Source organism: Dromiciops gliroides, chromosome 1, assembly GCF_019393635.1.
Source record: "Dromiciops gliroides isolate mDroGli1 chromosome 1, mDroGli1.pri, whole genome shotgun sequence".
Lineage (NCBI taxonomy): Eukaryota > Metazoa > Chordata > Mammalia > Microbiotheria > Microbiotheriidae > Dromiciops > Dromiciops gliroides.
In genome coordinates, this window is record NC_057861.1 from 601264836 (window position 1) to 601278270 (window position 13435).

A 13435-nucleotide genomic window follows, 5' to 3' on the forward strand; every position below is an offset into this window, starting at 1 on the left:
CTCCCCATTAGATTTTTAGCTTGAGGGTAGGTGCCAGAGCTTCTTTTTTTAAATCTTTATCTCTCCAGCACCTAGCATAGTGCCTTTCCTATGGTCAGCACTTGATTAAAAGTTTGGGGATCTGTTGAATTGAATTACCTGATGGAGTTGCAAGGTAAGCCTGTATCTTGGTAAGATAAGACCCTATGACCAGTGATAGGCTTAGTGGTGACAATGGAGATTTTTTTTTCTTCCAGTTAATCAGGCTCCAGGAACTGACTCAGGATAACCAAACTCACCAGAAACTGAAATAAACAGAAAGACAATGTATTCCAATAATAGCTGGGTGGAATAGCCAAGTGGACCTGAATACTGCCGTTATCTGGTCGGCGCATTCTCTTCCCAGTGGGAAAATGTAATTGAAATCTGACCAAATCTCTCATTATATCTTTGTGGACTAAATAGAAAATGGTGGGCCTGATAATAGATAAGTTAAATGGATTTGAAATTAGCTGAACCAAAGAATTCCCAAAGAACGGTGATTAATCATTTCTCATTCCCCTCCAAGCTCTCTCTACCATTTCCCCAGAAACCTCTTCATCTTAGAAACTCTAGTCCTGGAACTCACAAACTCGGATTGGACGGCTCCTTCCAGAAACTTCATTTCAGCAGAATGCCCAGGTCGATCATGTCTAATTCCTCTTCAGGCCACACTCTGGGCTTTCTCTACCATGCCCCAGTGCTGGACACCTTAGGATCCAACCTTCCCCTCTTTGTGGGTTATCTTCTGCCATTAGATTGTAAAGCTCTTTGAGCATGGGGACCATCTTTCTTTCTGCTTGTATTCGTATTCCCAACACTTAGCACAGTGCCTGATGCATAGTAAGCACTTAAATACTTGGTGACTTGTTCACTTAATCAATCAACTTCAGTCTGGAAAGTGGCCTCCAGTGGGGTGCCATGGGGCTTTGCTTTTGTTTCTGTTCTGTCAGACTTTTTTGTGTGGGGTGGGGGTGGGGGTATGATAAGGGTTAAGTGACTTGCCCAGGGTCACATAGCTAGTAAGTACCAAGTGTCTGTGGCCAGATTTGAACTGTCAGACATTTTAAAGTATGGTTTAGATGAAGAAAGAAGTAGCACAAATATGCCAAGGTGCCACAGGGAGGGATACATAATAAATACATTGGATGATAGAATTTGTGTCCCAAAAAGGACTCCACAAACTAAAAAGGTTGGGCTCAAATTTTCATAAGATAGAATTTAATAAAGATAAATATTAAAGGGGCAGCCAGGTGGCAGAGTGGATAAAGCACCAGCCCTGGATTCAGGAGGACCTGAGTTCAAATCTGGCCTCAGACACTTGACACTTACTAGCTGTGTGACCCTGGGCAAGTCACTTAACCTCAATTGCTTCACACACACAAAAAGATAAATATTAATTCCTACATTTGGGTTAAAAAAAAACTGGACAGTTATAGGAAGAGTGTTATATGGCTGGGCAACATTCATATAAAAAGAAAGTTTGGGATTAAGTGGACTAAAAACTCAATATGAGTTTGACCCAGTAGACCAAAAACAAACAAAAAAAAACCCTAATGTGATTTGGAATGTTATGTGTTATGTTCAGTCCTGGGCACCATATTTAAAAAGGACATTGATGGAGATTGGTACCTCAGAGCCATGTGCTTTGTTCTATACCTATCTCCCCATGAGAAGTCCAAGGATTTCTTTCATGGTTTCCCTTCCCCCGCTCCTCCGTTCCCTTGCCCCTAAATAAACTACCACCTTATTCTAAAAATAATAATAATAATAATAAAAAGGACATTGACAATCTGGAATGCATTCAAAGGAAAGGAACCAGGTTGATGAAAGCAACCACATCCATGTGATAAAAGGATTATTTCAAGGAACCGAGGATGTTTAGCCTGGAAAAGAGAATATTTAAGGTATAGAAAGAAGATGGCTGTCTTCCTGTATTCAAAGGGCTGTATGCAAAAGACAGATAAGCCTTGTCATGCTTGGCCCCAAGGGGCTAAACTCAGAGCTACGGGTTGCTAAATGTCCACTCAATTTAAGGGAAAATCAATAGAGCTCTTCCAAAGAATGGGCTGTCTGGATGTCTTCTGGGGAAGACTGGATGACCACTAGTTGTCCCAGGTATGGGAGGTTCCTTTCAACTCCGAGATTCTTTGTTTTCTAAGCAAAGTCTAATGAATGAATTGAGGCTAATGAACTCTTCTCAAGGTTTTGGCCTCAGGAGCAGGGCAGGGACATCATGTGGCCTGTTGCTTCCTGTTTCCGAGCCCTTTACAACCCAGAACCAGAGAAAACATTTTATGAGTCCAACATGGAAGGAAATGAAAAAGCAGAGTGGGAGAAAGTGAGAGTCGGAAGGAAATGAAGCAATAGGGCTAAAGGAAACAGCACCTTGGCCTTGGTACTGGCCATCTATGAGATCTGAAGTGTGGACCCCGGCTGTGTTGGCTGCAGGTAGGTGCTAAGATCACTCATGCCCTAAGACCTTGTCCATCAAGAGAAAAGGGAAGAAGGAATGGGCATCTCAATCAGGCAGACAAGAGGTTTATAGGCTTTGAAGGTCTAGTCCCACCTGGCCAGGATAATCCCAAGAGACATCTGGCAACTGACATGAATGGTCTGCATAAGGGAAATGTGAGGGAGGGACTGGCAAGCACAGAAAATGGGTAGAGAGGGTCAGGATGGTTATCAGGAGAATACAGGCGAGAGGCTTGAATCTGGGCAGTCTAGAAGATGCCAGGAAAGGTCCAGATAAGGATTCTAATTTCCAGCAAGAGGGGGCCATGTTGCCAGTTCTCCAGCCCCTCCTCCTTCCCCCAAAACCCCTCTTCCATGAAATCTCTGCCAGGGAAGGAGTAAGCAAGGGGCTTTCCAGAGTTTGCAGCTTTCAAGGTCAGAACCCTCAGAGAATCTGGACCTGGGGCTGGGCAAGCAGACTGTGGGAATCTGGACTTCGGGAAGGGAGAGACCTCCTTGTGGTAAATCATTAGTGGGGGGAGTGAGGGAATAAGACAGACCCCATGATAGCACAACTAATCCAATCTGCATTTCCCCATATATGTATATGCATACCCACACAGACATATGGAAAGTATACCTATACAAATGCTTTCGGGACATTAGAGCAGGGATTCTTAACCTCAGGACAGATTTCAGGGGGTCCATGAACTGAAATTTAGCATTTTCTTTTTTTTTAATTTTGTATTTATTTGTGATATGTAATTATATTTCATAATATATCAAACATTTATATAATATACACAAAGACACATCTATGACATATATAAGGTAAATTTTCTACATTATTACATTTAGATATACCTAGATATATTTATTTTAAAACATTATTCTGAAAAGGGGTCTGTGGGTTTCATCAAACTAATCAACGGGTCCATGACACAAAAAAGGTTAAAAACTCTGACTTCAGGGATTATGATATACCTGGGAATTTGGCAGTATATAAATGAATAAGGAGACTACTGTTGATGCCCATTGTTTTACCTATCATTGAGGCTGCTTGGTGTAATAGGAATACTGGACTCGGAGTGTGAAAGCCATGGATTCTAATCCCACCTTAGACCCTTACTAGCTGTTTGACTCCAGCAAATCACTTTATAACCCCTTTGGTCTTCAGCTTTCTCATCTGTAAAAAGAGGAGGTTGGGCTCAATGGCAGTCAATTCAATTCAATAAACATTTATTAAGGAGGCATCTAGGTGGTACAGTGGATGAAGCACTGGCCCTGGATTCAGGAGGACCTGAGTTCAAATTTGGCCTCAGACACTTGACACTTACTAGCTGTGTGACCCTGGGCAAGTCACTTAACCCTCATTGCCCTGTAAGAAAGAAAGGAAGGAAGGAAGGAAGGAAGGAAGGAAGGAAGGAAGGAAGGAAGGAAGGAAGGAAGGAAGGAAGGAAGGAAGGAAAGAAAGAAAGAAAGAAAGAAAGAAAGAAAGAAAGAAAGAAAGAAAGAAAGAAAGAAAGAAAGCAAACATTTATTAAGCACCTTCTACATGCCAGGGATTGTACTAAGCATGGGGGATTAAAAAAAAAGGCAAAAGACAGCCTCTTCCCTCAAGGAGTTTACAGTCTAATGAGAGAGAGAACAGGCAAAGAGAGATATATACAAAGCAAGCTGTATATAGAATGAATAGGAAATAATTATCAGAGGAAAGGTACTAGAATCAAGAAGGGTTGGAGAAGCCTTTCTGTAGGAGGTGGGATTTTAGTTGGGACCCAAAGGAAGCCAAAGGAAGATTAGGGTTATAGGTTCTTTCCATCTCTAAATCTATGTTTCTATATTCCTCCTTTCCATTCAAGTATACTCTACCAACTCCTGATGAAGCATATTATCTACTTCCAGATAGAGATCTGATGGACTCAATGCAGATTGAGTTATATTTTCTTCTATTTCTCTCTCTCTCTCTCTCTCTCTCTCTCTCTCTCTCTCTCTCTCTCTCTCCTTTTTTAAAAATAAAGACAGTTTTTAGACTATGGCTAATGCAGAGACTCTTTTTGCATGACTATACATATTTGAATGGGTTTTATTATTCTTGTATTCTCAATGGGTGAGGAAGGGAGAGGAGAGAACTAAAAATAAAATAAAAATGAATTTTAAAAATATACCCTACCGGGGCAGCTAGGTGGTGCAGTAGATAAAGCACCGGCCCTGGGTTCAGGAGGACCTGAGTTCAATTCCAGCCTCAGACAATTGACACTAGCTGTGTGACCCTGGGCAAGTCACTTAACCCTCATAGCCCCACGCCAAAAAAAAAATATATATATATATACCCTACCAATCCTTCAAGTTCCATCTCCTCCATGTGGTCTTCCTGGACTAGATCAGCCCATTATAATCTTTCTTCCTATATTCCTATAACATTTACTCTCCATACCATTCATATAGTCTTTTCTGTAAACGATGTTTTATTGTCATTGAATTCTCTCCCATGTGCATATCTTCCCCGATCTTCCCTTTGACTGTTGGCTCCTTTGGATATGTCTTCATCCCATCTTTTCTCCATAGCACCTATTCTAGGCAAGAATACAAAAGCAGTTGCTTAACACAGCCTTACTGGATGAATGAATGAATAACACCAAGTGCTTAGCACAATGCCTAGCACACAGTAGATGCTTAACAAATGTTTGCCTGCCTAATTCTACAATACCAACTTTATCCTGTGCCCAAATAGGCATACCAACCATAGACATAGTCATACATGGAAGACCCACAGTAACTCTTCTTCTCTTTTTACTTTGGACCATACCATCCTCCACACATCTGTCAAAGATTGGGAAAGGGTAAGACAAATCCCAGGACCCCAACATATACAACTTAACACACTGGTTGGACAATTTGAATCCTAACTTCTGGAACCCTAACCAGACTCTGAAAGCTAAATAACCCTCCCTCTATTCTTAGTCCAAACCCAATCACCAGAGCATCATTTTTGCCCATTGTCAAAAAGCCTAGATTTTTCTCATACTAAACCTAGCCTTAGCCATAGCCCTTGCCCCAGTTTCTTAAACCTGAACTCTAACCAGCACAATAGTCCCTGATTGTAAATCAATCTTGACCCTAGATCAAGGGTGTCCTGGTAAATGTTTTATAAACTTGCTCTCAAAAACCAAAAAGTACATTGGACACACTGCTAAGTTAATTTGCTTGTTAGCATTTTCTCCATCATTTTCTTAAGTCAAACAATCAACAAGACAATAAATCAAGCCCTGATTTGTAGCATTTCTGTGGTGAAAATGTTCACACAGAAAATTTAACAGTCTGGCTCTTGGCCCTGTGACTTAACCCTCTCCTCACTGAAAGAAAGCATAAGCAGAGCTTAGAGCCTAAGTTTTCAGATTCAACAAGAATTGATTAGGGGGCAGCTAGGAGGCGCAGTGGATAAAGCACTGGCCCTGGATTCAGGAGGACCTGAGTTTAAATCTGGCCTCAGACACTTGACACTTACTAGCTGTGTGACCCTGGGCAAGTCACTTAACCCTCATTGCCCCGCAAAAACAAACAAACAAAACCCAAAGAGGTCTTTGCCCTCAGAGAGCTATTTATGGCTATCAAGCATAACCCTGAAGCAAAACTGAACCCTAAAATTAGCCATTCATTGTCCAAATCCCAACTCCTACTACCTTTCATACAGACCCTTGCCCTAACCCTTCCTGTCATCTGATTTCCTAATCCTAAACATACATTTTATGTTTTATATAAAGATAATATAGCATAGCAGGAAGTGCATTGGATTTGGAGCCAAGAGAGCCAGATTCAGATCCTAGCCCCCTACATTTACTATTCCTGTGATCTAGGGCAAGGTCATTTAACCTGAGCCTCAATTTCTTCATCCGCAAAATGGGCTCGATAATACTTGCACTACTGACTCAGTTGTGAGGAGAGCACTATGTGAACCTAAATGTTCTAGGCAAATATGAACCCATTATCAAGCCATTACACCATGTCCACAGATAACCACAACTTTTCAAACACACATATACTCTTTCACACTCATATCTGCACTCTCCACATAAAGCCAGTTCCCAGAAGGAACCTGGTACCCCAGGGCTAAGTGCCATAAGAGGCCCTGTTCTCTTCTGATTCTTACTATTAGAACCAAACCTCAGGGTAGGGGTACAAATAACTGAGCCTGTAAGAGCCCCATTCCCGCACTGGCCCAGCCCCTGAGCTCGAACTTCCCGGCAGAGCCCTCCCTGAATGCTGGTCAGCCAAACTCTCTATGTCTTCTGCCTGAGAGACTTCACCAGCCAGGAGCAGATGGGCCCTGGGGACCTTTCAGGTCTGGGGTGTGGGGTTTGGGGGGGGGTGAGCTGGAAATGGAGGGAGGGCTGGGCCTCTCAAGATGGGGATTTCCAGCCTCTTGAAATACCCACACCTGGAGAGTGAGCATCTTCCCACCTATCCTCTACTGCACTCCTCACCCCAGGATGTAGGGGACAAGGGCTGAGACCAACAAAGCCAAGCTGATTACCTTTCTTCATCTGTAACCCCCAAAACCATGTAGAGCCGGCAGTTGCTATCTATTCCCAGGGTTTCCAGTGAGTCAAAACTGTTAAATCATATCCTCCTCAACTTCCTTCCCTCCTCTCCCACCCCACAGTGTTCCTTTTCCAACAGCAGAAACTGCTTCTCCCTTCCCCTCACCAAACCAACCTGTCTCTTCTCCAATGAGAGCCTTCCAGGACAGAAAGGGTTCTGGGAAGCCATTCCTGCTGAGGTATCAATAGGCTTTGAGCCTTCATGAATTTCATCCACTCTGCAAAATTTGCATTCTCCCAGGGGACAAGGCGTGAAACTAATGGTAGGCTTCCAGGCATCATGACCAGCCAGCCAATGGTGGAGCTACTGGAGAATTGGGGAGGGGGGGAAGGAAAAGGGCAGCTCCTTCCTAGCCCCATCCCATCACACCCTATTGGGAACCTCAACCTATATTTACATGTGGGGCTTCCCCTTCCCTAGGCAAGAGAGATCAACACAGTGCCCACCCAAGGGGTTTTGAGAAGTAAAGATCCCAGGACATCCTGGACACAGCTGATGGTGCTCAGGGTACAGGAACTGCAATGGTCTGAAGGTGGGGTTCCACTTGTCTTCCCAGACCCACCAAACACCCAGGAGAAGAGACCCCCCCACTCTATCCTTGGAAGCTAAGCCTACCTTGTTCCCTGACCTAGTGATTCTCTCCCTAGGTACAAACACACACACACACACACACACACAGCCTGGGGAATCTTCCTGCTCCCAGAACAGCTGCTTCCTGCCCCAGCATGTCCACCTGCCAGGCCCCAGTCCACTTCAAGCCACATCCTGTCCCTCCCCTCTCTCTCAACCCCTTGGCCCCCAGGGTTAGACTCTAACCCCTTCTTCAGCAACCAGTTCATCTCCCCTGAGAGGGGAGCAAGAAGGAAACAGATACATTGGGAGGTATCTAGTTCAGATATCAGAGCAAAATAAATGGTAGGAGACTAGAGTTGAGGGGGAGACTGGGGAACAAATGAAGTTGGATGGGTTTAACCTCCCAGGAGATGTCCAAGTACCAGCAAGAGATTGACTGTGCTCTGGGAAGGGGCTGGTCTACCCAGAAGCCAAGGGATAGATAGAACAACTTTGGAGAACTGCTGCTAAAATGATGAGGCTCTAGCTCAGCCACCTCCCCTTGTCTGCCTTCTCCCAGGCAAGCTCCACTAGCAGCGCCAAACTGGAAAGTACCTGCACACAGAGTATACCTTAATCCTCCTCTACCACCTGGCCTGGCAATCTCCCCATGACCTTCTCCAGATCTTCTTTCTAGCCCAGTTCTACTCCCAGGGCTAAGAAGAATGGATACTTCCTAACCTAGGACCAGTCCTGGGTTCCCCTCATGGACTAATGAGGCTAATGACCAAGCAGCCCCCTCCCAGTGCTTCCAAAAATTACAGAATCTCAGGGGCAAAAGGGACACCAAAGGTCACTGGATCAGCCTATAGCTAAGTAGGGGCCCATTTACAACATCTCTGCCATCACCCAAAGACCTCCAGGGATGAGGAACTTGCTACCTACTGAAGCATCCCATTTCACTCTTGGATCTCTCTACCTGCTGAGAAGTTTTCATTGACATGGAGGCAAAATCAGCCTCCGTGGTTCTGAGCTCTGGAGTCAGAACAAGTCTAATCTGCCTTCCACATGACAGCCTTCAAATACTTGAAGAGCCGCTCCCCTGTCCCTGCTTCAAGTCCAATATCCCTCTTTCCTTCAATGGATCATCAGGCATTCTACCTTCTACCCTTCCTCTAGGAGAGACCTGAGGGGAGAAGAAAGATGTGGGGCAGCTCACCCCACACACAGTGCTCAATTGTGCCCAGAAAATCCAGAACTTGTCCTGTTGTGCCATTTATCCTCTATGCACCTGTTTGAAATGTCTAATCCTTTACATCACCTGGCTTTCTTCCTTGTATCAATCAACCAACAAGTATTTATTAAGTACCTACTATGTGCCAGGAAATAGGCTAGACAAAATCAAAAGACAAAACCCAAATGTTTCCTGGTTTTAAGGAACTTGCCTTCTGTCAAGGGAAATAACACATACACATAGAAGTGTACATAAAGCAAATTCAAGGTAACTTCTAGGGCTGCTGATAGCTGGAGGAATAATGAAAGGTTGCATATAGGAAGTAGCACTTAATTCTAGCTTTAAAGGGAGAGAAAGAGTCTAAGAGGTGGAGATGGGTAAGGAGCACAATATTCCAGGCATGGAAGAAAGCCTGGCAAAGGAATATCGAACAGATAGAATGTGTGAAGAACAAGTAGGTCAATTTAACTGGAACACAGGGAAAAAAAGGGGAGGAATATGCAATAAGCTAGACAAAGTCACTCAGGGCCAGAAGCTGAACGTCTTTGAACTCCCCTCTGAAGAGTTTTTATTTTATCCTGGAGACAAGAAGAAACCACTGCAGTTTTCTGAACAGAAAGTATCATGGTCAGATCTGTTTTAGAAATCTCACTCTGGTAACTCTGAGGTGGATGGAGAGAGGAAAGACTCAAAACAGGGAGGCCAATTAGGAGACCATTGCAGTAATGCAGGCAAAAAGTAATAAGGATTTTGAAATGCATGAGAATCTCCAATGGTTCCTCACCAGAGCCTCCCAGATGCTGTCAGAATGTTCTCCTCCCTTTCAATTACCTTCTGCTCCAGCTAAACTGATTTTACCCTCATGTTGTCTTCTATATTCTCTTCACCTGAAATATATTGTACTGCCCCCACACATACACCTCAGCCCAATTTCCATTTAGGTGAGTCCTACTCATGCTTGGAAGCTGAGATAAAGTACTAGCTTTTCAATGGAGCTGTCTCTGGGTATCTCTGTACATCATTCTATCTTCCTAGTTAGGCTGTGGGTCCCTGGGAGGCAGAGACTATGCCTTATTCACCTTTCTTTCTTTCTTTCCTTTACAGAGACTAATACATAGCAATAAGGCCTGGACCTCTGATTTCATTGGTATAGGACAGCTGTTCTCAAACTGTTTCATGTCCCCAATGTTTTAAGATTTCAGAGAAACTTGGGAAGATTTATGTGAACTGATACAGAGTGAAGTGTGTAGAACCAGGAAAACAACTGATACAATGACTTCAATATTGTGAAGAATGACAACTTTGAAAATTTTAAGAATTCATCCATATAGAGACCAGGGAAAACTTCAGACTGATGACAAAGCATGCTTCCTACCTCTTAGCAGAGAGGTGATTGACTAGAGGTACTGAATGAGACTTTTGTTTCCATACATGGCCAATGTGTGGATTTATCTTGTTTAACTATACTTACTTGTTAGAAGGGTTTTTCAGGCAAGATAGAGTTGTTGTAGGGAGAGAGGGTATTGATTATGATGCTCCCCCCAAAAGAGCATCAATGAAACATTTCTTTAAGTACACAGAGGTGAGCAGAAAAAAATCAGAAGGGAACATGAAAAAGAAAGACAGCATTGGTATTACCATGCTAAATGTAACAAATATATTACTAGCTGAATGTAATAGTGATTCAGTCATACCCAATTATATCTTCTATTCTTCCTCATGTATGGAAATATTCATGTTTGTTTATATTTGTCAAGCTCATGATGTTTTAAGGGATTTTTTTTTTAAAAAGAAGGATCTTCCTCTCTAGCCTTTCATAATACTTGAAATTCCATCATTGGACATTTATGCCTCTGATTTCAGCATCAGTTGCTCTTTAAAACTATATCCTACCTTGGAAGGGGGAGTCCATCCAGTCCCCAGCCCCTCACTGTGTTTATCAGAAGCTTTCCTCACTGATAGATGGAGCCCAGTCAACAAAGCACTTGAAAGGGGCACACAGAAGAGAACTTTTTCTCTCCCTCCACCAAAAAAGACTTCAGCAACTTTACCACTTTTCTCTCATCCTACCCTCAGGACACTGGAGAGCTCCCCAAACTTCACCCCACTATCTCCCCTTCAGTCAAGGATAGAAAGGGAAGAAAAGAGGTTAGGAGCCAAGGCAGGAATCAACATTCCAGGAAAAAGGAAGGGAGATCCCCATCCTTCTCTGGACAGCTGGGGACAGAAAGGGCTGGATGCCAAAGGGGAAGTGAAAGTGATGGAACCTGATAAATAGGGAGTGGGAGTCTATGCAGCCCACACATTCAGCCTCCTACTCCCACCTCCAACTCCTAGCATCTGGCTCTCAGCCTCCTGACCTCCTGCTCCAGTTTTCAATTCCCAGCTCCAAACCTGGTCCTTGTCCTCCATGGCGCTGGCTCTGATGCTGGCCGTCCTGGTCCTCACTGCCTGCAGCCCAGGCACCCAAGGTACTGGTCGAACAAGACAAAGTACTTCAGCAGCCATTGACATCAAAGCAGGGACTTGGGGAGGATGGGAGAGGAGGAGGGCATTGGTCCGAACAGAGGGGAGGCCCCCAAGGAGAAAGGGAACCTTCTAGACTGGCACTGGCCATTACTCAGTGAACCTCCCAATCCTCTCCCTGACTGTATACTTCTGGAGCAGAGGGGAACAAGGATGCTCCGGCCAAAGTTCTCAGCCAGGTTGGTATGTTTCTCCTCCACCCCAATTCCTGGACTGCTCTATTTCACTCACCCTTCAGGTAGTGACAGTGGGGCTCTCGATTGCTGTCTTAAGTACAGTCAGAAGCAGATTCCAGCCTCTATCATCCGAAGCTACAGGCGGCAAGAACTCAACCAGGGCTGCTCCATCTCGGCCATAATGTAAGGACATGGCTGGGGAAGCAACTATAGGGAGAGGGGGTCAGAGGGAGGGCTTTGAGAGTCTAGACTGGGTGAGCCCCTGAGACGTGGCTGGAGGGAGACACCATATTGGGGGAGGTGGGGGAAATCATGAACTGGGATCTGAGCTCATCTCTGTCAAACGTGCTCCCTACAGATTTACTCCCTGGAAAAGCTCACAGGCAGATCTGTGTGCTGACCCCACCATGAAATGGGTGCAAGACCTGGTGAAAAAGCTTGACAAGCATGGGGGAACCCTGCCCAAACCCAAACCCCGAAACTGCAGAAAGGAGAAGGGATCCACCAGGCCAGGCAAGAAGAGCCGAGAGACCAGGAGCTGCAAGAGGTGAGGGAGAGGCCTTCAGAATGAAGGAAGGGAGTTGTGAGCAGCTGGGGTGCAGGCTCCCTTCACCTTTTCCTTTCTATTCTTCCCTTTCAGAACTGAGCAGACTACAACCTCCAAAAGACCCGCTACCCAGTGATGGCATCGAAGATTCCATTGACCCTGGTCCCCTCACTGCCGCCCCCTCTTAATGTCCCCACACACACACCTCCACCCCACCCCATCCCTGCCCGGCTCTGAGCCATAATATTCAGGTCGTGGAAAACAACTAGGCATGACTCCTGGTTCTAGTCCCATGCCTGCCCAGCTCACCCTGGAGACTCCCTCTTTCTTATGCTTTGAGTTTTCTGTCTATGTTCCCAGGCCCTCAAAGGCCTAGAGCTGCAGAAACAATGCAAGATTTCCCAGAGCGAGGTAGGGGGATGAGGGGTTGACCCAGCCCTTCCTGGGAAAGGTTTCCCCTGGTCCTCCCCTGGGGCCTGACTCTGGTCCCTATCCCTATTCTGTCCCTTTCCCCATAGCCTAACCCTGCCACTGCTGCTGGCAATAATGATTGACTTGTCCCTCCCCTCATTGTAAATACTTTTTGTATCTAGACTCAATAAAGCGTTTGAATTTCCCAGCTTCTGCCTTATGCCCTAACTCCTGTGAGTGTGTTGCAAGGTGTGAATATATATATATATATATATATATATATATCACATACAAATGCATGTATGTATGCATCTATATCTGTGTGAAATCTGTAGGTGTCTATATGTGCAAGTATATATGTGTGTGCATGACTTATCTTTGTGTGAATGTGTGCTCTGTTTTGCTTGCATGTAGATATGATATAGTGATGTCAATTCAATTTGACATTTATTAACTGCCTATTCTATGGTGAACCAAGGTGCTAAACTATGGGGGAAATACAAAGTGTAGATAAGAAAATAGTCCCTGTCCACAGGGAGTTTATAATCTAGTAGCAGGCAATGACATATTAATAACATATAACTATAATATAAAATGCATGATAAGTGAAGTAGAGACACATGAAGTGTACATAAGCTTCAAGGAGGGAAAATATCCTGTCAGTATAATGACAAACCAAGATCCCAAGAATAGCATGAAACATGCTATCCACCTCCTGATAGAGAGGTGAAGGACTTAAGATAGAGATTGAGACATACATTTCTGGACAAAGCTCATGTGGGTATTTGATTTTTCATATTTGTTACAGGAGCTTTATTTCTCTCTTTTCCAATGGGGTTGGGGCGGAAAAAAGGAGGGTGGTAGGAATCGGGCTCCTCTCCCCAAAGGAAATTTAAAAAAGAAACAAGGGGGGGG

At 44.4% G+C, this 13435-nt stretch overlaps 1 protein-coding gene across 2 annotated transcripts; it reads left to right on the forward strand.

Moving 5' to 3' along the window:
• Window positions 1-2334: 2334 nt before the first annotated feature.
• On the forward strand, window positions 2335-12709 carry CCL21 (C-C motif chemokine ligand 21). 2 transcript variants are annotated; one of them, XM_044002745.1, is made up of 4 exons: window positions 2335-2469; window positions 11625-11745; window positions 11921-12109; window positions 12203-12709. In XM_044002745.1, the coding sequence occupies exons 1-4, from the start codon at window positions 2430-2432 to the stop codon at window positions 12243-12245; spliced, it is 393 nt and encodes a 130-aa protein (XP_043858680.1). In that variant the 5' UTR covers window positions 2335-2429; the 3' UTR covers window positions 12246-12709. The 2 variants fall into 2 exon arrangements, with proteins under 2 accessions (XP_043858680.1, XP_043858670.1); XM_044002735.1 differs by lacking the exon at window positions 2335-2469 and adding an exon at window positions 11178-11331.
• Window positions 12710-13435: the final 726 nt, after the last annotated feature.

Excerpts from the sequence above, each read along its gene's own strand:
- CCL21 (XM_044002735.1), top strand. The coding sequence starts at position 11,271 with ATGGCGCTGGCTCTGATGCTGGCCGTCCTGGTCCTCACTGCCTGCAGC. Across the intron at positions 11,332-11,624 it reads CTGCAGCCCAGGCACCCAAG|GTAGTGACAGTGGGGCTCTC; the intron begins GTACTGGTCGAA and ends CTCACCCTTCAG. Across the intron at positions 11,746-11,920 it reads TGCTCCATCTCGGCCATAAT|ATTTACTCCCTGGAAAAGCT; the intron begins GTAAGGACATGG and ends TGCTCCCTACAG.